Source organism: Bubalus bubalis, chromosome 1 (genome assembly GCF_019923935.1).
Source record: "Bubalus bubalis isolate 160015118507 breed Murrah chromosome 1, NDDB_SH_1, whole genome shotgun sequence".
Classification (NCBI taxonomy): Eukaryota; Metazoa; Chordata; class Mammalia; order Artiodactyla; family Bovidae; genus Bubalus; species Bubalus bubalis.
The window spans coordinates 177,733,510-177,760,704 of record NC_059157.1 but is presented as its reverse complement, the minus strand read 5'-3'; the positions used below and the strand labels follow the sequence as shown (position 1 = coordinate 177,760,704).

At 38.6% G+C, this 27,195-nt stretch overlaps 1 protein-coding gene across 3 annotated transcripts in view; it reads right to left on the bottom strand.

Annotated features, from left to right (window-relative positions):
- Nucleotides 1-27,195, bottom strand: part of STAG1 (stromal antigen 1) — a 507,863-nt gene that overhangs the window by 100,381 nt on the left and 380,287 nt on the right. For all 3 annotated transcript variants that reach the window (XM_025291338.2, XM_044946850.1, XM_025291345.2), the window contains one exon: nt 443-541. In XM_025291338.2, the coding sequence (XP_025147123.1) occupies nt 443-541 (99 nt within the window). The remainder of the gene's footprint in view (nt 1-442; nt 542-27,195) is intronic.

The window sequence follows — 27,195 nt, the reverse complement described above, 5'->3', positions numbered from 1 at the left end:
AGGTAATGTTTTGGGGGGAGATGATGGAAGAGTAATGACAGATTAGTCTAATGATGATTAGATTAGATGGAAAGTTTTCCTTTTCAAATGTTATCATCATGGTCCTATGCACACACAGGAGGTGCTGTAAATGTTTATAATTTTCATCAACTAGCATTCTCTAACAAAGAGACAAACCTTACCTTGCAAAATCATTAAGTATAAAAAGATGTCCAGGAGAAAAATCTTATTTTAAGGAGGAGAGCTTCCCATTGAAGGTAATAAATAAGACCTCATGTTGGTAATATCTTTTCTAAAGCAGAGATTCATCTATTTAATACAGGTCTATTTAAAGAATATGTAGTAAAGAATACGAGCTACACTTGCTATGGTAATGCCATTTGCTAAGCTAGCCATAACAAGCATTTTTAAAGTGAAAAAGAAAAGAAGTTAACATTCTTACCTTGAATCGGTTAGTGAAGAGCTCCAACTTGGGGAATAATTCTCTATTGGTATACAGACTTTGTAGAGCTTTCAAACACTTCAGTCTGACCTCTCCTTGCTTCAGAAATACAAATAAAACCAAAACACAGTCAATTCCATGTCACAAAAGTTAAATTTTCACAAAAGTTAGATTTTCAAGTCTATATGAAAACTAAAGTGATTTTCAGCTTAACCATTCAATTTATTTCATACTGTAATTTGACATAAGACAGAACAAGTAACTATATTGTACTTACATTTAACTAAAAATGCACTAAAACCCCTTAGTTAGGTGAGAGTAAGTCTGTATCTTTTTCAAATGTGTATCAATTCTGGTTCAACATGAAATATTTCCTACAATCATACCTGTGGCACTATGAGATAATTTTTAGCCTATGATTTTAATTAAAGAAGGGTATGCTAATTTCTCCTTACTTCAAAAAAAATCTAACTTCATAATAAAGTATTATCACTCATTTATTTAGCAAATATTTACTAAAAGTCTTTTATATTCCAGAAAGAGCAGTTAGGAAAACATGATAAAGGGAAGAATGTTTAAAACAAAGGCAAAATGATAGTCATGTGTCCTGGGGTTGCTCTTTACTAGGCCAATATAATAAAATCATGAACTTGGAGTAGATGTTGGTAATCAAAATGCATTCAGGATCACATGGAAACTTAGCCAATCCAAATGATTCAAAAGAAAATGAAATTTCTATGTTCAAAAAGCAACATGTTCCACAGTGGGCGTCCAAATTTTGGAATCAGACAAAGCTAGATTTCCAATTCTATATATTATTAGAGAGATGATAAGTACACTAAAACCATCCTCAAGAAAAAGAAATGCAAAAAGGCAAAATGATTGTCTGAGGAGGCCTTACAAACAGCTGAGAAAAGAAAAAGGAAAGGTAAAGGAGAAATGGAAAGATATATCTGTCTGAATGCAGAATTCCAAAGAACAGCAAGGGGAGATAAGAAGGTCTTCCTCAGTGATCAGTGCAAAGAAATAGAGGAAAACAAGAGAATGGGAAAGACTAGAGATGTCTCCAAGAAAATAAGAAATACCAAGGAACATTTCATGCAAAGATGGAACGGTAAAGGACAAAAACGGTATGACCTAACAGGAAGCAGAAGATATTAAGATGTGGCAGAATACACAGAAGAACTATACAAAAAGGATCTTTATGACTCAGATAACCATGATGGTGTGATCATTCAATTAAGAGTCAGACGTCCTGGAGTGTGAAGTCAAGTGGGCCTTATGAAGCAACACTATGGACAAAGCTAGTGGAGGTGACAGAATTTCAGGTAAGCTATTTCAAATCCTAAAAGATGATGCTGTTAAAGTGTTGCACTCTATATGCCAGCACATTTGGAAACTCAGCAGCGGACACAGGACTGGAAAAGGTCAGTTTTCATTCCAGTCCCAAAGAAAGGCAATATCAAGAATGTTCAAACTACCACACAATTGCACTCATCTCACACGCCAGCAAAGTAATGCTCAAAATTCTCCAAGCCAGGCTTCAATAGTACGTGAAACAAGAACTTCCAAATGTTCAAGCTGGATTTAGAAAAGGCAGAGGAACCAGAGATCAAATTGCCAACACCTGCTGCATCACAGAAAAAGCAAGAAAATTTCAGAAAAACATCTACTTCTGCTTCATTGACTATGCTAAAGCCTTTGACTGTGTGAATCACAACAAACTGGAAAATTCTTAGAGATGGGAATACCAGACAACCTTACCTGCCTGTTCAGAAATCTATATGCAGGTCAAGAAGCAACAGTTAGAATTGGACATGGAACAGACTGGTTTCAAATTGGGAAAAGAGCACATTAAGGCTGTATACTGTCACCTTGCTTATGTAACTTATATGCAGAGTGTATCATGAGAAATGCTGGGCTGGATGAAGCACAAGCTGGAATCAAGACTGCTGAGAGAAATATCAATAACCACAGATATGCAGATGACACCATATTTATGGCAGAAAGTGAAGAAGAACTCAAGAGTCTTTTGATGAAAGTGAAAGAGGAGAGTGGAAAAGTTGACTTAAAACTCAACATTCAAAAAACTAAGATGATGGCATCTGGTCCCATCACTTCATGGCAAATAGATGGGGAAACAATGGAAACAGTGACAGACTTTATTTTCTTGGGCTCCAAAATTACTGCAGATGGTGACTGCATCCATCAAATTAAAAGACGCCTTCTCCTTGGAAGAAAAGCTGTGACTAACCTAGACAGCATATTAAAAAGCAGAGACATTCCTTTGTCGACAAAGGTTCATCTAGTCAAAGCTATTGTTTTTCCAGTAGTCATGTATGGATGTGAGAGCTGGACCATAAAGAAAACGGAGCATCAAAGAACTGATGCTTTTGAACTGTGGTGTTGGAGCAGACTCTTAATAGAGTCACTTGGACTGCAATAGATCAGACCAGTCAATCCTGAAGGAAATCAGTCCTGAACACTCATTGGAAGGACTGAAGCTGAGGTTGAAGCTCCAATATTTGGGCCACCTGATGTGAAGAACTGACTCACTGGAAAAGATCCTGATGCTGGGAAAGACTGAAGGCAGGAGGAGAAGGGGACGACAGAGTATTAGACGGTGGGATGGCATCATCAACTCATGGACATGAGTTTGAACAGGCTCTGGGAGTTGGTGATGATGGACAGGGAGGCCTGGGGTGCTGCAGTCCATGGGGTTGCAAAGAGTTGGACGCAAGTGAGAGACTGAATTGAAGTACACTAATCATTCTGATACTAGTTTTCTCACTTATAAAATACGATTCTGACTTTTAAAATTTGAATGCAGAGGTATGTTGGTAAAAGTTTTAACAACAAGCTCTGGGAATGGAGCCCTGAACTGTTCCATTTACAGATTTCTGTGATGTGATTACTCCCTCCACAGCCAATTTCAAGATACCAATCCTGAACTGATATAAATGAATGGATGTGCATTGAATGCTGATTCAAGGTAGCTCAAGCCCCCTCCTGTGAGATATGCTTGTTGGTAAAGTCTCTAGCACAGAGAAGGTATCTGTGGTAGTTGCTGTTGATGACCTGCCCAGAAGTCCAAATCCTAATATACACGGCTAATCTTCCCACTTCCTTCTCTATTGACAGCTAATGGAGCTTATCTGCATCTCTGGAGAATTGACCATGGCTGGAAAGAACCACCTACTACCGAGATTCCTATGCTCTACTTTGCCTTTGCCTCCTTCAGGATGAAGCTCATAGCCATGGGGGAATGAAATAGGAGGGTAAAAGAGCCCCATCTCCTCGTCTCAGGACAGGATAACCTCTGAGGTGCAATTTATTCGTCAAAGTTCCTTCTGAGGTGATGCTCAGACAAAACTCCTAAAACCACATTTCTGTCAGTGTCTCCTACTTTATCCTATATTCCTCATTTACTTACAGGTTTCTCCTGAGAATATAAACTTCAATGTATTTCTAGCACAAAAATCTCTGACTGAGGCGAGATTCTAGGGAATGTGACCCAAACAGCTGGTAGCAAGAGTGGTCCTACCAAACAGACCTCACTGATGGGATTCTGAAGATGGATCACTTGAATGAAGAGCTACCATGAGGATGTACCCAATTACTGTTTGTAAGTGAAGTCAATGATAGTCTCTGACATAGAAGAGTAGCCATTTGCTAATTCACTTGTACATGAAAGGAGATATGCACTTAGTTTGTACAACATGACAAGCATTTGAGGGATTACGTTGTAAACAGTGACTATAAGGACTACGGAATTGGGTGGCTGTCACTGAGAGTGCTGAAGAGAGAAAATGACAGGCTAAATAATCACCAGTTTAAATTAACAAATGGCAACATTTAAAAGACTTTCATCTCCTGCAGATAAAGAATTCATTATACTGAAGACTAGACTGAGAACTCAATTTTAGGGGTGGCAGAATTTATGAGACATTGCATCTCAGGCAAGTCTATGCCAAAATCACAGCCATAAAGGAAAGAAGTGGGAGTTCAAAGGCTAGCTGGCAGATGTAGATAGAACAATGAACTTGAAGTTTTCCATGAACATGTGGGCCTGCAAGTAAGTCTCAAGTTCCCCTGTTAGAAGAGAGCATGCTTCTTCCACCTAACTATCCCCTTGAATATATGGAAACCTCAAGTGAAGCAACTACCTTAAGGACAATGCTAGTAGCTTTCCTCATGATCTATACCAACCTTCCCTTATGGCCACAAGCTAAGGTCAAATTTCAGTATGGCCCAAGTGGGGAAGTAGTAGGTCTGCTAAAGGAAGAGGAAGATTATATTGCTGTAAGTGCTACAGGAATGGGTCAATTTGAACAAGAACTGAGAGTGGTTGCTAAGGGTACTGGACTAGGGAACGGGAATATCAAACAAGATAAGAGAGAGTTTTTGGATATGGGGCACTCTTTCTTGCCTCAGGATTTAAGGCCCATGCAAATAGACTAACATTGCTGGATGACCTCTGGAAAAAGCAGTGGTGCATATTAAAGAAATAAGAGATCCAAGAATCATTGTGGCAGACTGTGAAGAAAGGCAATTAAAACACAGTGAAGTAAGCAATATAAAGGATCTACTGTATAAACTCAGAAGACCTACTGGTTTGGTATGTTCCTCAGGAGGGCCTGGACAATACTGTTTATCAAGGCAATAAAGAAAAGACTGGGGGCCCAGGTATTACTGAGAAACTACAAAATGGCTGTGTTCTGGAGGCTAGAGCTAGCAACAGAAGAGACTCAAATAGAATTCAGTTTCTATTCCAATACAAAGTTTGGAGTTTCCATTCCAATAACAAAAATGATGAAGAGATTACAGAATAGCAGAAACAAGGTAGCATCACCGAACTAGTAGATGCAAGGTGGAAATGATAACTGTAGTGGGCAGAGCAATGTTGAAGAGCAGCCCATGGGGTCTGTGGATATGGCTCATAAGATATGGTTTTCCTGGAGGCATGATATATGAAAAGCCAACAAAAGTATCGCGTAATATGTATCCATGATCACAAGAGATCAACAGATAAGCAAAAGATTAAAGACAGCTGACCCAAAGTAAAATTATAACTCCAGATTTAAGATAGCATGTAAGAAGTTTCTTTACCTCTAAATTTCAAAATAAGGTCAAAAAAGATGAAATTACTTTCACCCAATCAAGTTCACACAGAAAATTATACATAGAACAAAGACATTAATCAAGTTTTATCCACACCTTGTTTGGTGATGCTTCCCAATCAAGTACCTCTCATACCAAATCTTTGTTCTTTACCTATAACATGGCCTGCTTACATTACAGGAACTTAACTAAATAACTTTAACAATAACTTAAATGAAAAAGCCACTTGAAATTTTGGTAATTTTTCTCTTTTGGGACTCCATTATACTGATTGTTATTAAAACGCATACAATAATATGAACACCCCAATGGGAGTACTACAGAAGAGCTCATATTCAGTTCAGTTCAGTCACACAGTCATGTCCAACTCTTTGCAACCCCATGGACTGCAGCACGCCAGGCTTCCCTCTCCATAACCAAGTCCCAAAGCTTGCTCAAACTCATGTCCATTGAGTCAGTAAGGCCATCCAACCATCTCATCTGTTGTCCCCTTCTCCTCCTGCCTTCACTCTTTCCTAGCATCAGGGTCTTTTCCAATGAGTCAGTTCTTCGCATCAGGTAGCCAAATGTTGAAGCTTCATCATCAGTCCTTCCAATGACTATTCAGGACCGATCTCCTTTAGGATGGACTGGTTGGATCTCCTTGCAGTCCAAGGGACTCTCAAGAGTCTTCTCCAATGCCACAGTTCAAAAGTGCTCAGCTTTCTTTATAGTCCAACTCTCACATCCGTACATGACTACTGGAAAAACAATAGCTTTGACTAGACAGACCTTTGTTGGCAAAGTAATGTCTTTGCTTTTTAATATGCTGTCTAGGTTGCTCATAGCGTTTCTTTCAAAGAGCAAGTGTCTTTTAATTTCATGGTGGCAGTCACCATCTGCAGTGATTTTGGAGCCCCCCAAAATAAAGTCTCTCACTGTTTTCATTGTTTCCCTTCTATTTGCCATGAAGTGATGGGACTGGATGGCATAATCTTAGTTTTCTGAATGCTAGGTTTTAAGCCAGGTTTTTCACTCTTCTTTTTCACTTTTATCAAGAGGCTCTTTAGTTCTTCACTTCCTGCCATTAGTGTGGTATCATCTGTGTATCTGAGGTTATTGATATTTCTCCTGGCAACTTGATTCCAGCTTGTGCTTCAACCAGTCCAGCATTTCACATGATGTGCTCTACATATAAGTTAAATAAGCAGGGTGACACTATACATCCTTGACGTACATAGTAGCTCTGTGAAGAATGAAGTTACTCATAGAAGGCCATCCACACGTTTTTGTGGATGAGGCCCTTTAGACCATTTCAGGTGCTGATAATCTTATCACTGAGTGGTTCCTATCACTGAGTATATAATAGGCATTAACATTTTGGCTGTATATAGTACTGACCACCACCACTGCCTCATAGGGTATGTACGACAAGGACAAATTCAAGCACAATGGGACAGGTGCGCTCCTAACCAACTCCAGAGCTGTCCAAATCATGGTACACTGTTCAACAAAAATACTAAATCTATGGTGGGGAAAAGGACATCATTCTGCTAATTCAAGATAATACAAGCAGTCCAATCTGGCCCATAAGGAAGGCCTCCAGGGACTAGACAATGACAGATTACCAAAGGTTGAAGTTTGAGCTTTTGCCCCAGCAGCTTCTGATATTATCACCATCACTGAGACAGTACAACCCATATGTGAAACAAGCAAGCTGTGACTGAGCTGGCTAAGGCTTTTTACTTGATCCCTTTGCAGAATGAGGTCATGACCAATTTTTGTTCACACTGAACAGCCTCCAGTATATTTCTACTGCACTCCTGCAGGGATACCTAAATCATTCTGCAACATGCTACCAGAGGGCAGGGCTTGATTCTCAATAAGCCCAAGTGCCAAGTGACAGAAATTTTAGTCATCCCTTAATTAATGAGATGGCTACAGTGCTGCTAATGACATGGAGGCTACAGTGCTGTACTGGGCCACTGACACTGAATGATTAGTGCCAATTTGACTATAAATCCAGATAAAGTCCAGGGCCTAGGCACAATAGGTGCAATTTCTAAGGCTCAGGGTTCAAAAATGACATTATGGCATGGTTTACTGACAGCTCTATGAAACAAAGGCAGATAAGTCCTGCTAGGTTGCAGCCACCATCTGGACCAGTGGATGGCTATCTTTTGACTATCAGGTGTCAGCATTTCAATAGGCCAAGCTCTGCACTATGATAATAGCAGTGCAGGTCACCCCTACTACCATTCCTTGTAACATTTTTCACCAACAAGCAGGTTGTTGCCAATGATCTAGCCATCTGGTCAGGTAAATGGCAACTAAAAGACTGGATCCCCCATATGGGAAAAAGAACTATGGCAGCAGCTTGCTCCCTGGGAAGAAAACAACATATGTCACTTACGTAGATACTCACGGCAAAAGATCTTCTCTTTATATTTATTGAAGTATAGTGGATTATACAATATTATATTAGTTACAAGTATACAACATACTGAGTCAATAGTTTATAGATTTATCCTCCATTTAAAGTTATAAAATATTGGGGGGCTGGTGCACTGGGACGACCCAGAGGGATGGAATGGGGAGGGAGGAGGGTTCAGGATGGGGAACACATGTATACCTGTGGCAGATTCATTTTGATATTTGGCAAAACTAATACAGTTATGTAAAGTTTAAAGAAAAAAATAAATAAATAAATAAATAAATAAAGTTATAAAATATTGGCTATATTTCCTGCTTTGTACAGTATAGCCTTGTAGTTTGTGCCTCTTAATTTCCTACTCCTTCCTGGCCCTCTTCACTTCCCTCTCCCCACAGGTAAACACTAGTTTGTTCTCTATATCTGTAAGTTGGCTTGTTTTGTAATATTCATTCATTTTTAGGTATGTATTAACATGCAGTATTTGTCTTTCTCTGACTTTTCATGAAGTATAGTACTCTCCAGATACATCCATGTTGTTGCAAATGGCAAAATTTCATATTATTATACGGCTGAGTAATATTCCATTTTATGTGTGTATATATGTATATATAACACCTCTTCTTTATCCATTCATCTGTTGATGAACACAGGTTTCTTCCATATCTTGGTGATTGTAGATGATGCCATTATGAACACAGGAGTGCACATATCTTTTCAAATTAGTGTTTTCGTTTTCTTTGGACATAAACCTAGGAGTAGAACTGCTATATCACATATATTTTCAGTTTTTTTAGAAACTGTCATGCTGGTTTTCACAGGGGCGTCTCCAATCCATTCCCAGGAACACTGTAGGCAGGTTTCATTTTCTCAACATCCTTGACAACGTTTGTTACTGATGACAGCTATTTTGACAGGTATGAGGTGATATGTCATTGTGGTTTTGATTTGCATTCCTACGGTGATTAGCAATGTTGAGCATCTTTTTATGTGCTTGTTTGCCATCTGTATGTCTTTGGAAAAATGACTATTCAGATATTCTGTCCATTTAAAAATCAGGTTGCTCGGTTTTTTGATATTGAGTTGTATGAGCTGTTTTTAACCCCTAATCCATCATATCATTTGCAAATATTTCCTCCCATTCAGTAGGTTGTCTCTTCATTTTGTTGATGGTTTCCCCTTTCAGTAGGTTGTCTTTTCATTTTGTAGATGGTTTCCTTTGGTAAAAGCTTTGCAAAACTTTTGAATTAGTTAGGTTCTATTTGATTATTTTTACATTTGTTTCTTTGGTCTTAGATTGAGCCAAAAAAATATTGTTATAATTTATGTCAAAGAGTATCCTGCCTGTTTTCTTCTAGAAGTTTGTACTTTTGGATTACATTTAGGTCTTTAATCTATTTTGAATTTATTTTTGTCTATGGTGTGGAAAAGTGCTCTAATTTCATTTATGTATAGCTGTCCCCACACCACTTATTTTACAGACTGTATCTTCTCCATTGTATAGTCTTGCCTACTTTGTTGTAGATTAATTGACTTTATTTTTGGGCTCTCTATTCTGTTCTATTTATCTGTGTGTGTGTTTTAGTGCCAGTACCATACTTTGATTATTGTAGCACTGTAGTGTAGTCTGAAGACAGGGAGCATGATATCTCCAGCTTTGTTCTTTTTTGTAAAGGCTGCTTTGATTATTCAGGGTATTTTGTAATTCCAGATACATTTTAGGATGATTTGTTCTCCTTATGTGATAAATGACATGAGTATTTTGATACAGACTGCAATCTGTAGATTGTTTTCAGTAGTATAACCATCTTAACAGTATTCTTTCAGTCTGAGAACAAGGAGTATCTTTGCATTTTTTCTATCATTTATGATCTTCAACAATATTTTATAATTTTCAGAGTACAGGTCTTAGCTGGAGTAACAGGCAAGTTTGGCCTTGGAGAACAAAATGAAGCAGGGCAAAGGCTAACAGAATTCTGCCAAGAGAATGCACTGGTCATAGCAAATACCCTTTTTCAACAACACAAGAGACGACTTTACACATGGACATTACCAAATGGCCAATACTGAAATCAAACTGGTTACATTCTTTGTACCTGAAGATGGAGAAGCTGTATACAGTCAATAAAAACAAGACCTGGAGCTGACTTTGGCTTAGATCATCAACTTCTCACAGCAAAATTTAGGCTTAAACTAAAGAAAGTGGGGGAAACCACTAGGCCGGCCAGGTACGACTTAAATCAGAGAGAAAGTGAAAGTCGCTCAGTCGTGTCCGACTCTTTGCGACCCCATGGACTTAGTCCATGGAATTCTACAGGCCAAAATACTGGAGTGGGTAGCCTTTCCCTTCTTCAGGGGATCTTCCCAACCCAGGGATCGAACCCAGGTCTCCCATATTGCAGGCAGATTCTTTACCAGCTGAGCCACAAGGGAACCCCAAGAATACTGGAGTGGGTAGTCCATGCCTTCTCCAGGGGATCTTCCCAACCCATGAATTGAACTGGGGTGTTCTGTATCGCAGGCAGATTCTTTACCAACTGAGCTATGAGGGAAGCCCATGACTTAAATCAAGTCCCTTATGACTATGCAGTGGAGGTAACAAATAGATTCAAGGGATTCGAAACTGTAAACAGTGTACCTGAAGAACTATGGATGGAGGTCTGCAATATTGTACAGGAGGCAGCGAACAAAACCATCCCAAAGAAAAAGAAAGGCAAGAAGGCAAAGTGGTTATCTGAGGAGGCCTTACAAATAGCTAAAGAAAAGAAGAGATGTGAAAAGCAAGGGAAAAAGGGAAAGGAATATCCAACTAAATGCAGATTTCCAAAGAACAGCAAGTAGAGACAAGAAGGCTTTCTTCAATGAATAGCATATAAAACAACAGAAGGAGAAAGACTAGACATCTCTTCAGGAAAATTGTGGCTATCAAGCGAACATTTTGCCCAAAGATGGGCACAATAAAAGTCATAAATGGTAGATACCTCGTAGATGATGAAGAGATTAAGAAGATATGGAAAGAATACATTGAAGAACTGTACAAAAAAGATCCAAATAAACCCGATTACTTTGATGGTGTGGTCAGCCACACAGAGCATGACATTCTGAACACTGAAGCACTGCTTCAGTGGGCCTTACGAAGCACTGCTGTTAATAAAGCTAGTGGATACAACGGAATTCCAGTAAAACTATTCAAAACCTTAAAGGATGATGCCATCAAGGCGTTGAATTCAATATGTCAGCAAATCTGAAAGACTCAGCAGTGGCTACAGGACTGGAAAAAGTCAATTCTCATCCCATTTCCCAAGAAGGGTAGTGACTAAAGAATGTACTGACCACTGGACAGTTGCAGTCATCTCCCAGGCTAGTAAGGTCATGCTTAAAATCTTACATGCTAGGCTTCAGCATTATGAGAACCAAGAACTTCCAGATGTCCAAGCTGGGTTTAGAAAAGGAAGAGGAACCAGAGATCAAATTGCCAACATTTGCTGGATCACAGGGAACGCTAGAGAATTCCAGAAAAACATCTACCTCTGTTTCATCAACTATGCCAGAGCCTTTGACTGTAAGGATCATAATAAACTGTGGAAACCTCCTAAAGAAATGGGAATACCAGACCATCTTACCTGTCTCCAGAGAAACCTGTATGCAGTGAAGAAGCAACATGTAGCAGGCTGTATGGAACAATTGATTGGTTCAAGACTGAGAAAGAAGTATGACAGGGCTGTCTGCTGTCACCCTGTTTGTTTAATGTATACATTGAGAATATCATGAGAAATGCCAGGCTGGATGAGTTACAAGCTGGAATCAAGATAAGTGGGAGAAACATCAACAACCTCAGATATGCAGATGATACCACTCCAATGGCAGAAAGTGAGGAGAGTGAAGAAAGACCAGGCTTAAAACTAAATATTAAATGAAGATCATGGCATTTGGCCCCATTACTTCACAGCAAATAAGGAAAAGGTAGAAGCAGTGACAGATTTTCTCTTCTTGGGCTTTAAAATCATTGCAGATGGTGACTACAGTCATGAAATCAGAAGTCATTTGCTCCTTGGCAGGAAAACTATGACAAACCTAGACAGTGCATTGAAAAGCAGAGACATTACTCTGACAAACGTTCATAGTCAAGGCTATGGTCTTCCCAGTGGTCACATATGGTTGTGAGAGCTGGACTGCAAAGAAGATGGAGAGCTGAAGAATTGCTGCCTTTGAACCATGGAGAAGACTCCTGTGAGTCCCCTGGACAGCAACGAAAACGAACCAGTCAATCTGAAGGGAAATCAACCCTGACTAGTTGTTGGAAGGACTGAGGCTGAAGTTGAAACTCCGGTATTATGGTCATCTGATGTGAACAGCTGACTCCCTAGAAAAGTCCCTGATGCTGAGAAAGATTAATAGGAGAAGGAGAAGAAGGCATCAGAGGATGAGATGGCTAGATGGCATCACTATGCTAATGGATATGAACTTGGGCAAACCTCAGGAGGTGGTGAGAGACAGAGAAGCCTGGCGTGCTGCAGTCCATGGGGTTGCAAAGAGTTGGACATGACTGGGCAAATGAACAACAGCAACAGGTCTTTCATCTCCTTGCTTAAGTTTATTCCTAGGTATCTTATTTTTTTGATGTAATTACAAAGTATAATTGATTTACAGTGTTTTGTTAGTTTCAGATATAGAACAAAGTGAATCAGTTATAGATATACATACACCCACTCTTTTTCAGATTTTCCCCCATTATAGGCCATTACAAACTACTGAGTAGAACTCCTGTATAGATCATTATTATTTATCTGTTTTATATACAGTAGTGTTTATACATCAATCACAAAGCTCCAATTTACTCTTCTCCCTTACCCCCTTGTAATCATGTTTGGTTTCTATGCCTGCAATTATTTCTGTTTTGTAGATAAGTTCATTTGTACTCTTCCAAAATTGTTTTAAAAATTTATTAATTGAAGGATAATTACTTTACAATATTGTGATGGTTTCTGCCATACATCAACATGGATCAGTTATATGTCTACATATGTCTCCTCCCTCTTGAACCTCCCTCCTAGGTCCCTCCCCATTCCACCCCTCTAGGTTGTCAGAGTCCTGACTTTGGGTTCCCTGCATTATACAGTAAATTCCCACTGGCTATCTATTTTACATATGGTAATAGATATGTTTCAATGCTACTCTCTCAAATCATCCCACCCTCTCCTTCCCCCATTGCCTAAAGTCTGTCCTTTATGTCTGCATATCCTTCACTGCCCTGCAAATAGGACCAACATTACCATTTTTATAGATTACTGTATTAATATATGTATTAATATATATATGTATTAATGTACAGTATTGGTCTTTCTGACTTATTTCACTCTGTATAATTGGCTACAGGTTCATCCACTTCATTAGCACTGACTCAAACATGTTCCCTTTTCAGAGCTGAACAATATTCCATTGTGTATATGGACTACTACTTCCTTATCCATTCATCTGTTGAGGGACATCTAGGTTGCTTCCATGTCCTAGCTAATGTAAATGTGCTGCAATTAACACTGGTGTACCCCCCTTTTAGATTCCATATATAAACAGTACCACAGGATATTTTTCTTTCTCTGATTTACTTCACTCTGTATGACAATCTCTAGGTCCATCCATGTTGCTGCAAATGGCATTTTTCCATTATTTTTTATGGCTTAGTAATATTGCATTGTATACATGTACTACGTCTTCTTTATCCATTCCTCTGCTGATGAACACGTAGCCTGCTCCCATGTCCTGCCTACTGTAAACACTGCTGCAATGAACACTGGGGTGCAAGTATCTTTTCAAATTGTTTTTTTCTGGATATATACCCAGGAGTCAGACTGTGGGATTATATGGTATCTCTATATATAGATATATCTCTATATATAGATATGCAGACTGTTTTCCACAGTGCATGTACCAGTTTATACTCCCACCAACAGTATATGAGGGCTCCCTTTATTTCACACCTTCTCTCGCATTTACTGTTTGTTGATTTTTTGATGATAGCTATTCTGACTGGGGCTTCCCTGATAGCTCAGTTGGTAAAGAATCTGCTTGCAACACAAGAGACCCCAATTTGATTCCTGGGTTGGGAAGAAACATTGGAGAAAGGACAGGCTACTCACGCCAGTATTCCTGGGTGTCTCCTGTGGCTCAGCTGGTCAAGAATCCACCTGCTGTGCGGGAGACCTGGATTCAATCCCTGGGTTATGAAGATTCCCTGGATAAGGGAAAGGCTACCCACTCCAGTATTCTGGCCTGGAGAATTCCATGGACTGTATTGTCCATGGGGTCCCAAAGAGTCGGACACGACTGAGTGACTTTCACTTTCATTCTGACTGGTGTGAAATGATACCTCACTGTAGTGTTGATTTGCACTTCTCTAATAACTACTAATTTTGAGCATCTTTTCATGTATTTTTTAGCCATCTGTATGTCTTCTTCAGAGAAATGTCTATTTAGATAGTGTGCCGTATTTTGACTTTTTTTTTTCTTTGAGCTTTATGAGCTGTTTGTATGTTTTGGAGATTTATCCTTTGTATGTTGCTTTGTTTACAAATATTTTCTTCCATACTGAGAGTTGTCTTTTTCTTTATGTTTCCTTTGCTGTGCAAAAGCTTTTAAAATTAGGATTCATTTGTTTATTTTTGATTTATATTACTCTCAAGGAGGTGGATTAAAAAATATCTTGCTGAGTTTTATAGCATCCAGCTTTACATTTAGGTCTTTAATACATTTTATCCTTGTGTATGATGTTAGAGAGTGTTCTAATTTCATTCGTTTACATGTAGTTCTCCAGTTTTCCCTGTACTACTTACTGAAGACTTTCCTTCTTCCAGTTTATATTCCTGCCTTCTGTCATAGACTGGGTGCCTATAGGTGCATGGGTTTATCTCTGGACTTTCTATTCTGTCCATTTAATGCAGTTTTAAATGGGACTGCTTTCATGCCTTTTTTTTCCGATAGTTCATTACTAGTATATAGAAAAGCAACAGATTCTGGTACATTAATCTTGTGTCCTGCAACTTTACTAAATACATTTCTTAGTTCTAATAGTACATTAGTGGACATTTTAAGGTTTTCCAAATACAATATCATGCTATCTGCAAATAGACAGTTTTACTTTTCCCTTTCCAATTTAGATGCCATTTATTTCTTTTCTTTTCTGATTCTTGTGGCAAGAACTTTCAATACCATGTTAAATGGAACTGGCAAGAGTGGGACATTCTAGTCTTGTTCCTGATTTTAGCAGCTTTCCACCACTGAGGATGATGTCAGCTGTGGGTTTGTCGTGTGTGTGTGTGTGTGTGTGTGTGTGTGTGTGTGTGCGCGCGCGCGCGCGCGCGCTAAGTCATTTCAGTTGTGTCTGACTTTTTGTGACCGTATGGGCTGCAGCATGCCAGGCTCCTTTGTCCATGGGATTCTCCAGGCCAGAATACTGGATCGTCCCAATCCAGGGATCAAACCCATGTCTCTTATGTCTCTTGCACTGGTAGGCGAGTTCTGTACCACTAGGGCCTCTTAGGTTTGTCATAAATAGGCCTTATTACTTGACATATGCTTTCTTGACATCAACCTTGATGAGAGCTGTTGAATTCTGTCAAATGCTTTTTCTGTGTCTACTGAAATGATGTGGTTATATTCGCCATTTTGTCAATGTGGTGTATCACTGATTCATTTGCAGATATTAAATTATCCTTATATCCGTATAATAAATTCCAGTTGATCATGGTGTATGATCCTTTCCCTATATTGCTGAATTAGCTCCATTCATATTTTGTTGAGAATTCTGCACTTTTATTTATCAGAGATATTAGTCTCTAGTTTTCTTTTTTTGATAGCTCAGTTGGTAAAGAATCCTCCTGCAATGCAGGAGACCCCGGTTCGATTCCTGGGTCAGGAAGATCCCCTGGAGAAGGGATAGGCTACCCACTCCAGTATTCTTAGGCTTCCCTTGTGGCTCAGCTGGTAAAGAATCTGCCCACAATGCAGGGACCTGGGTTTGATTCCTGGGTTGGGAAGATCCCCTGGAGAAGGGAAAGGCTATCCACTCCAGTGTTGTAGCCTAGAGAATTCCATGGACTGTATGATCCATGGGGTCGCAAAGAGTTGGACATGACTGAGTCACTTTCACTTTTTGAAGTATCATTGTCTGGTTTTGGTATTGGGTAATGGTGGCCTCATGGAATGGATTTGAAAGTGGTTTTCAATTCTTGGGAACAGTTTGAGAAGGAGAGGTAGTACCTTTTTTTCTGTGTTTGGTAGAATGTCTCTGTGTAGCCATTGGATCTTGGACTTAAATTTGCTGGGAGTTTTCTGACTATTAATTCAATTTTATTACTAGTGACTGTTCAGCTTAGATTATTTCTTCCAGAATCAGTCGTGAAAGATTGTAAGTTTCTAGAAATTTACCCATTTTTTCCCCTAGGTTTCCAATCTGTTTGCATATAACTTCTCATAGTACTCTCTTTTGAGTTTTTTGTATGTCTGTGACATTGGTTATAGTTTCTCCTCTTTCACTTCTTATTTTGCTTATTTGGGTTATCTCTCTCTCTCTTTTTAACAAGCCTGGCTAAAGGCTTTTCCATTTTGCTTATGTCTGCAAAGAAATCAGATCAGCCTCACTGATCTTTCCTGCTGCATCTTGTTTTGGGGGGGGGTGTGTGGATGGGGGGCTCTATTTCATATATGTCCTCTCAGATCTTTATTATTTCTTTATTCCTGCTGACTTTGGGCTCTGTTCTAACTCCTTCAATTGGAAGGTTAGGTTGTTTGTTTGAGATTTTTCTTGTAGACCTGTATTGCTACAAACTTCCCTCTGAGAGCTGCTTTTCTATATCCCATGGATTCTGGCAAGTTGCGTTTTTATTTCCATTTGTCTTGAGGTATTTTCTGATTTCCTCTTTAATTTCTTCATTGACTTTTTGATTTTTTTTTTAACAGTAGCATTTTATTATTATTATTATTTTTTTTTGCAAAGAACTACATGCCTGAGTTTGCAAAGGACCTTTTAAAATACATACAAGGAATTCATGTGCCAATCAAATTTGTGCCCAATAGGTTGCAACAGATGCCTGGGCCCATCTATGGGAAAAGGAGTCCACTTCAGATACAAAAATGGGCCGGAGCTCAAAGGTGACCTAGGAGTCTAAGGATGTAATACAATCTTGTGATTCTCATTGATATACTTCAATCATCCAGAGAGAAGAACTGGGATACATTAACCAAGGACTGGGACTTGCCTGGGTCTGGCAGATTATTCACATCGAACCCCTGACGACCAGCCATAGGCAAGGATGATGCTTCATTGTCATAAGGCCTGGTCAGGCTATGGTATTACTATTCCAGTCTGGCATGTGGATGCCAAAACTATCATAGCTTTCCTTGAATAAAACATACATCATATTTTTGGATACCCCATGAGACTTGACTCTGTCCAGGGAAAATCTTTCACTGCCCAAGCAAGACAACAATGGGCACACTCCTATGGACAATGGAGACTAAACACTCCAGTTCAAGGGAACAAGGCTCTGCAAGACATGTTGGGAAACAGTTTGATCGTGGTAGAAGTGAACTAGGCAGTCACAGAATTAGGCTATGCCTGCAAAATAACAATCTCAACATGTCAATCATTATTTTGATTTTTTCTCCTTGGAGTGTACAACTTTGGGGTGGTCTGAGGTTCTGGGTACCAATGTATCCCAGATAGGGCTCCTTGACTCTAGTCTTGATGTGATGCTTCCCATGGGCACTTTCCTCCTATGGGATACCATAAAGGTGGGAGATGAAACCAAGCAGTACCAGGGTGTTAGCTAGGATCCTTCTAGTAGTGCTGGCACGCTGCTGACCATTCCAGTCAGGTGGGTGATGTTATCATGCATGTGAAGTTTGTGCAGTCCTTCTTAGACTGGCCAACTGAAGCTAAAACCTCTGTGTTTTGCTTCAAGCAAAACAAGTATAATGCAAGAAAGTAGGAGAACTGTACACATAAGCTAAAAGTAAAAACACTACAGTCATATTTCCTAACTGGAAAGGACAGAGAAAGGCAACCTAGAGTCATGAGCATAAATACAAAAAGATTTAGCCCAGAGCACAAGATTACTAAAGGTCTATTTAAATTAGATCTCTTCTGTGTCATTCTCAATGTTAGAAGTAAAACGAATGGGTAGGAATTTGGAAATAAGTTTTGGTGGAGAGAAAGACAAACTGAATTTCTAACAACTCCTTTAGCTAAACTAGAAATTGTTTGTCTTTCTATTGGCCAAAACTTATACTTTAAAACTTACACAAACCAGCAGCATTATAAAAATGTTTGTCTTATTTTTAGGAGGGTAAACTATGTAATAGTAATATATTATATAATAGTTATATAGTATTATAGTAATATAATATATAATAGTATATATTATAATATGCTAAATAAAAATAGAATATCAAATTATTCTGTACACCTTAAACCAAAACAATGATAAAGGCAATTATATTGCAATAAAAATGGAAAAATGCAACTGATAATTAAAATGCAATCTTAAAAAAAAGAGAGAAGAAATTTTATCAGCTCATTAGAGTTGGGTCTGAACACAGAAGCCATAGCCTATACAATGAGCAGTTTCAACCAGATGATTAAATGGAGAGAAAGGAAATTACTTTGGTCCTCAGAGGAAAAAAAAAAATACAAGGTGATGAAAAGGGAATGACAAAAAAGAAAGTTTAGAAATAAATATTTAACACTTATCCCCTTTTCTAAATAAAGCAACTGGAGAGCACACAAGAAGTTTTTAAAATCATTCTATGGAAAACTCCTTAAATCATTTTATCAACAATATAAAAGAGAAATTTACCTCTTTCTTTATCTTGACAGAAGATTTCTACAAACACAGTTTAGCGATTTATTTGAAAAGGGTGGTTATTTTTTGATAAGTAACATCAAATTGGTATTTTCCCCAGATTTTGTGGACATACATAAGTTCCGCTAAAACTAGTAAATGTTATTGTTACTGAAATTCAGTACAATACTAGGGAGATAAGGAAAGGAGGAAAACTGGTATGGTAGTAGTGGGTAATAAAAATGAAAGACTTTAAACTTATTCCTACTAAGAAGTTGGTCTTTTCGGGTTTAATTGTGTGGATATGCCCACAATGGCACAGGGTGAAATCCTGTAATGTCTCACACTGTAGTAAAATTTAACTGGATGCACCTGAGATGAGACTTAGACATGAAGACCCCCAAAACTACATGAAGACTGGAAAACAAAAACAAAATCGAGCATGGGATTTATTAGTGAAGAGAAAAGAATCTGAATTGCTAGGGAAAATAAATATTCAGGAAAAAATTCGCTATGTACATACTAACCCGATTTCCCCTCACATGAGATAGGAAATAAGAACCATCTATTTCCATCTAACTTTCTAATCATCAAATAAAAATCAATAATTGTGATATTGAACAACCCATCTGTGATGCTCTGAAATATCTCATATGGCAAAAATGGCATTAGTAAATTCCACTGGAAACTTTCATTATAATTTATGTAATTTTGTCATTTTCTAAATATCTTTTATAATACTTAGCACACTACTATTAAAAAAACATGTTTGGGGGACTAGATCAAGATGGCAGAGGAGTAGGATGTGGAGCTCATCTTCCCACAGATACATCAAAAATACATTTATGTGTGGAACAACTCTCACAGAACATCTACTGAACACTGGCAGAAGACTTCAGACTTCCAAAAGGGCATGAAAAGTGGGTAGGGCAAAAGAAAAACAAAAAAAAGACAAAGGAATACAGACAAGACCTATGCCTCTGGGACGGAGCTGTGAAAGAGGAATGCTTTCATCACACGAGCAAGTCCTCTCACTAGGAGGGACACAGGTGGAGCTTTGGAGCCTCAGAGAGCCCAGCAATAGGTGTGCAGAGGGCAAAGCAGAGTCAGGTCCTGACCACCCAGCACTCTCCAGCCTGAGGTATCTGGAGATGGTGGGGGCTGGGTACTAAGGCTCAGGCTTCAGTGACCTGGAGACTGGACTGGAGTTGGCTGCATGAAGACAGCCTGAGGGGCTAGAGAGCAGTGCACTACAACCAAAGGAAACTGGGAAGAAGCCTGGGCCTGCCAGAGAGCCATGGGACCATTGTTAGGAGGTGTGTGAGGAGACGGGTGGGCCAATTGCTGCTTTCTCCATGCACTTGCAGGCAGCAGGGCTCTGCCTACATGAACTCCAGGGGAGGCTGTGAGCTGTGGCTGCCATCTTGGACTCCAGATGCAGGTGCAGATTGCTGCTGTTGCTGCCACCTCGCCAAGAATTCTGTGAATGGGTGTCACCAGCCCCATCTTCCCAGAAGTCAGCATGGCCTGTCACTGCTGAGGGTCCTGTGATCCAGGACCAACATCCCCAGAAATGAGGATGGCCCACTGCTGCTGAAGAGGACCCTGTGACCTGGCACCAATCACTGCTCCCACCTCCCAGGGGTGCATGACACACTGTCGCCACCTACAGTCCCACGCTTAGTGGCCAACTTTCCTAAAGACTGGCGACTTGCTGCTGCCAATGCTAGGGACCCATGATTGGGAGGTAATCACTGACGTGCCTCCCTGGGAGCGAGCACCCGCACACCTCCTATCAAAGGGACAACAGCCAGCATAGGCTGAGGAAAGAGACAGCAAGCATCTAAACCAAAAACAGCCCTCAAGTCAAAAACAAAAATTGAATCCACACAAGTTACACAGGGACATTGTTGTTCAGTCACTCATTGGTGTTTGACTCTTTGAGACCCCATGGATTGCAGCATGCCAAGCTTCCCTGTCCTTCACTATCCCAAGGAGTTGGTCAAACTCATGTCCATTGAGTCAATGTTGTCATCCAACCATCTAATCCTCTGTCAACTCCTCCTCCTGCCCTCAATCTTTCCTAGTATCAGTCGTCTCAATGAGTCAGCTCTTCACATCAGGTGGCCAAAGTATTGGAGCTTCAGCTTCAGCATTAGTCTTCCCAGTGAATATTCATGGTTGATTTCCTTTAGGATGGACTAGTTTGATCTCCTGGCTGTCCAAGGGACTCTCAAGAATCTTCTCCAACACCACAGTTCAAAGGCATTAATTCTTCGATGCTCAGCCTTCTTTATGGTACAACTCTCACATCTGTACATGACTACTGGAAAAACCACAGCTTTGACTCGACAGACATTTGTTGGCAAAGTGATATATCTGCTTTTTAATACATTGTTTAGGTTTGTCAAAGCTTTTCTTCCAAGGAGCAAGCGTCTTTTAATCTCATAGCTGCAGTCACCATCCGCAGTGATTTTGGGGCCCAAGAAAATAAAGTTTGTCACTGTTTTCATTTTATTCCCATCTATTTGCCATGAAGTGATGGGACCGGATGCCATGATTTTAGTTTACTAAATGTTGAGTTTTAGGCCAGCTTTATCATTCTTCTCTTTCACTTTCATCAAGAGGCTCTTTACTTCCTCTTCAATTTCTGCCATGAGGGTGGGTGTCATTTGCATAACTGAGGTTATTGATATTTATTCTGGCAATCTTGATTTCAGCTTGAGCTTCATCCAGCCAGGTATTTCTCATGATGTACTCTGTATATATGTTAAATAAGCAAGGGGACAGTATACAGCCTTGATGTGCTCTTTTCCCAATTTGGAACCGGTCTGCCTTGACATACTCCTTTCCCAGTGTGGAACCTGACTGTTGTTCCATGTCAGGTTTGAACTGTTGCTTCTCAACCTCCATACAGATTTCTCAGGAGGCTGGTAAGTTCATCTGGTATCTCCATCTCTTGAAGAATTTTCCACAGTTTGTTGTGATCCACACAGCTAAAGGCTTTAGCAGAGTCAATGAAGCAGAAGTAGATGTTTTTCTGGAATTGCCTTGCTTTTTCTATGATGCAACGGATGTTGGCAATTTGATTTCTGGCTCCTCTGCCTTATCTAAATACAGCCTGTACATATGGGAGTTCTTTGTTCACATACCGCTGAGGCCTAGCTTGAAGGATTTTGAGCATTACCTATTAGCATGTGAAATGAGTGCAATTGTGCAGCAGTCTGAACATTCTTTGACATTGCCTTTCTTTGGGATTGGAATGAAAACTGAGCTTATCCAGTCCTGTGGCCACTGCTGAGTTTACCAGATTTGCTGGCATATTGTTTGTAGTGATGCTTCTTCCTAAGGCCTCCTTCACTTCGCACTCCAGGCTATCACTCTAGGTGAGTGATCACACCACTGTGGTTATCCGGGTCATTAAGACCTATTTTGCACAGTTCTTCCGTGTATTCTTGCTTCCTCTTCTTACTATTTCTGCTCCTGTTAGGTCCATACTGTTTCTGTCCTTTATTGTGTTCATCTTTGCATGAAATGTTTCCTTGGTATCTCTAATTTTCTTGAAGAGACTGCTAGCCTTTCCCATTTTATTGTTTTCCTCTATTTCCTTGCATTGTTCACTTAAGAAGGCATTCTTATCTCTCCTTGCTATTCTTTGGAACTCTGCATTCAGATGTGTGTATCATTCCTTTTCTCCTTTGCTTTTGCTTCTCTTCACTCCTGCTGATAAACAGCCTTCTAAGACCACAGTAGATAACTGTTCCTCCTAAACTCAGAGTAAGAGAAATATAAGAAAATGAAAAAGCAGAGGAACCACTTTCAGTTAAAAGACCAAGAAAACGCCCCTGAAGGAATAAACAATGTAACAGACTTCTTCAGTCTAACAGATACGGACTTCAAAAAGGAGGTATTGAAAATACTGCAGAAATTAATAAACACTATTGATGAAAATGCAGGTTATTATAAAAAGGAAGTAGAAGCTATAAGGAGGTGCCAATAAAAATTAGAAAATTCCTTTCCTGAGACAAAACCTGAGCTCAAGGCAATGAATAATAGCAGAACGAATGCAGAAGAATAAGTGACCTGGAAAATAAGACTGATTAAAAACTACCGAATCAAGGCAGCAGACAGAATGCCAAAACAAACAAACAAACAAACAAACAAACAAAAAAAACCAACATAAAGAGACCTATGGGATAATATAAAGTGGGTTAATCTATGCATAATAGGCATTCCAGAAGAGGAAAAAGGAGGACAGAGGATTAAAAATGTATTTGATGAAATTATGGCAGAAAATTTTCCAAACTTAAAGAAGGAAACAGATATCCAGATACAGAAGGTCCCAAAACAAGATGAACACAATCAGATCTACACAAACATGTATTATAATAAAAAAAAAAGGCACAAGTTAAAAGGAGAGGATTCTAAAGGCAGGAAGAGAAAAAAGTTTTTTTTTAACAAGCAATTCCCATAAGGCAGTCAGCTGATTTCTCTACAGAAATACTGCAGGCCAGAAGGGAGTGATGAAATACATTCAAAATCTCAAAAGAGAAAAATCTGCAACCTAGAATATTCTAGCCAGCAAGATTATCATTTAGAATAGGAGGAGAAATAAAGAATTTTTCAGAGAAACAGAAATTAAAACAACATAGCAATATTAAACTTATCCTAAAATAAATATTGAAAGGTCATTGCTAAATAGAAGAGAAGAAATAGGAAGGAGGAAATCACAACTGAAAAGTAAAGCACTTAAATTAGCCAGAATACAGATGAAAAGGAAAAAACAAAAACAAAAACCCTACTTGTGAAAGCAATGATGAACACAAGGAACAGCAAAGGGATAAATATGAAGATATAAAAAGGGACATCAAAATCATAAAATGTAAGGAAGGAGAGTAAGAAAATGCAGATTCTTTTTCTTTTCTTTTTTTTAAGAATGTATTTGAGCCCATATGAGTATCAGTCTAAATCAAGTGGATTAGGAAGGGGTTAACAGACTTGAAAAAACAGGGCAATGACAAATAAAAAATATAAAAGAAATCCAAAGACTTTAAAGCAAAGGCTGAAAGATAAAGGGCATTAATAATGATAAAAGGATCAATACAATAAGAGGATTTTTACCCACTTCAATATATATGCACCTAATATACAAGCACCCCAATACTAACAGAACATAAAGGGAGCAATCAATATGAATACACTAACACAGGAGACTCTAACATCCTACTAACACCAATAGACAGATCTTCCATACAGAGAATCAATAAGGCAACGTAAGTCCTTAATGATACAACAGAACAGCTTCGCTTAATTGGTATTTTCAGGATACTACATCCAAAACCGGAGAAGGCAATGGCACCCCACTCCAGTACTCTTGCCTGGAAAATCCCATGGACAGAGGAGCCTGGTAGGCTGCAGTCCATGGGGTCGCTAAGAGTCAGACATGACTGAGAGACTTCACTTTCCCTTCTCACTTTCATGCATTGGAGAAGGAAATGGCAACCCACTCGTGTTCTTGCCTGGAGAATCCCAGGGACGGGGGAGCCTGGTGGGCTGCCATCTATGGGGTCGCACAGAGTCGGACATGACTGAAGCGACTTAGCAGCAGCAGCAGCAGCACATCCAAAAAAGAAAACAAACAAAAAAACAAAACCCCAAATAAACATTCTTTTCAAGTGCACATGGAACATTCTCTAGGACTGACCACGTCCTGGGGCACAAAACTAATCTTAACAAATAGTACAGAAACTGTTTCAAGTATCTTCTCTGACCACAATGGCATGGAACCAGAAATCAACCACAGGAAAGAAAGAAGAAAAAAATGACGACCTGGAGACTAAATAACATGCTACTGACAAATGGGTCAATGAGGAAATCATAATAAAAGAATTTTAAAAATACCTTGAGACAAATGACAATGAAAACACAATCATAAAAAATCTGGATGCAGCAAAAGCAGTTCTCAGAGGAATGTTCAGAGTGATACAGGCCTTGATCAAAAACCAAAACATTTCAAGTAAACGCCCTAAACTATCACCTAAAAGAATTAGAAAAAGGAGAACAAAAACAATAACAAAAAATTAAAGTCAAAGGAGTGAAATAATAAAGATCAGGGTGGAAAGAAAGATTAAAAAAAAAAACAAAAAACAAATCCAAGAGCTGGTTCTTTGAAAGGGCAAACAAAACAGACAAACCTCTGGCCAGGCTCACCAAGAAGAACAGAGATGGCACCCAAATAAACAAAATAAGAAGTGAAAAAGGAGAAATTTCAATTGATAGTGCAGGGGGGGGAAAAGCTAAGAGAATACTGCAGTAACAGCAACAAACTGACAACTTAGAAGAAATGGACAACTCTGTAGAAACATAGAGACAACCAAAAGTGAATCAAGAAGAAATAAATAATTTGAAAAGACTGATCACTAAAAGTAAAATACAACCTGTAATTAAAAAACGTCCTAAAAAAAAAATTCAGTCCAGGACCAGGTGGTTTCACAGACAACTTCTACAAACACACATACAAGAACGTATACTGATTCTTGTTAAACTCTTAGAAAAGACTCAAGAGGAGGGAACACTCTCAGAGACAATCTCTGAAGCCCCATCACACTGATACCAAAATCAGACTAAGACATTATCAAAAAAGAAAATGACATGTCAGTATTTTTGATGAATGTAGATGCAAAAATTCTCAATAAAATACTAGCAAACCGAATCTAGTAACACATAAAAAAGACAATATAACATGACTATGTGAGATTATATCCCAGATTTACAAGGATAGTTCAAAATATATGAATAAATGAATGTAATAACATCACATTAACAAAAGGAAAGTAAAAACCACATGATCATCTCAATAGATGCAGAAAAAGCATTTGACAAAATTCAACATCCATTCATGATAAAAATTCTTACCAAAGTCAGAAAAGAGGGAACAAAGTTCAACATACTAAAAGCCATTTATGAGAAATCCACAGCCACTATAATACTTAACGAGGTAAAATGGAGAGCCTTCGCGGTAAAGGCTGCAATAAGACAAGGATACCCACTGTCACCACTCCTATTTAATACAGTTTCGGAAGTTCTAGCCACATCAATCAAACAAGGAAAAGAAATAAAAAGTATCCAAACTGGAAGGTAAAATTTTTACTATATGTAGATGACAAGATACTATACACAGAAAATTCCAAGGACTCTACACAAAAACTAATAGATATAAAAAGTGAATTCAGGATAGTAGAATACAAGATTAACATTCAGAAATCAGTTGCATTCATTTACACAAAAAATGAAATATCAGAAGGGGAATGTAAAAAAAAAAATACTATTTTAAAGAATTACATCAAAAATAAAATACCTAGGTATAAACCTAACCAAGGAGGTGAAAGACTTATATGCTAAAACTACAAAACATTAATAAATAGAATAAAAAAATTCAAAAAATGGAAAAATAACCCATGCTTTTAAATTTGAATAATTAACACTGTTAAAGAGGCAATACTAGCCAAAGTAATCCGCAGAGTTAATGCTATCCCTATCAAAATACTCATTACATATTCCACAGAACTATAACAAATTTATATTAAACCATAAAAGGCCCAGAATTACCAGAGTGTTCTGGAAAGAAAAAAAAAAGAAAAAAGCAAGTAGGAGGCATAACTCTCCCAGACTTCAGACAATACTACAAAGCTATAGTAATCCAAACAGTGCGGTACTGGTACAAAAACAGGCATATGAATCAAAGGAACAGAGGGCCCAGAAATAAACCTACACAACCACGATCAATTAATCTTTGACAAATGAGACCAGAATATACAATGGGAAAAAGAAAGTCTCTGCAGCTAGTGGTGCTAGGAAAGCTAGAGACCTGCATGTATCAATACATCAATGGAGTTAGAACACATCCTCACACAATGCACAAAAATAAACTTGAAATAGCTTAAAGACTAAACATAAGAAGAGATACCATAAAACTCCTAGAAAAAAGCATAAGCAAAACACTCTGACATAAATTGTACCAATGTTTTCTTAGTTCAGTCTCCCAAGACAATAGAAATAAACCAATGAGACATAATCAAATTTATATACTTCCGTACAGCAAAGCAAACCATTAAAAAAAAAAAAAAACTGAAAAAACCTATGGAATGGGAGAAAGCATCTGCAAATGATGTGACAGACAAGGGCTTAATCTCCAAAATATACAAACAACTCAATACAATTTAACAATAAAAAACCAGATAACCCAATCAAAATGTGGGTAGACAACCTTAATAGACCTTTCTCCAAACAAGACATACAAAAGGCCACTAAGTACATGAAAACATGCTCAATGTAACTAAATTATTAGAGAAATGCAAATGAAAACTACAATGAGGTACCACCTC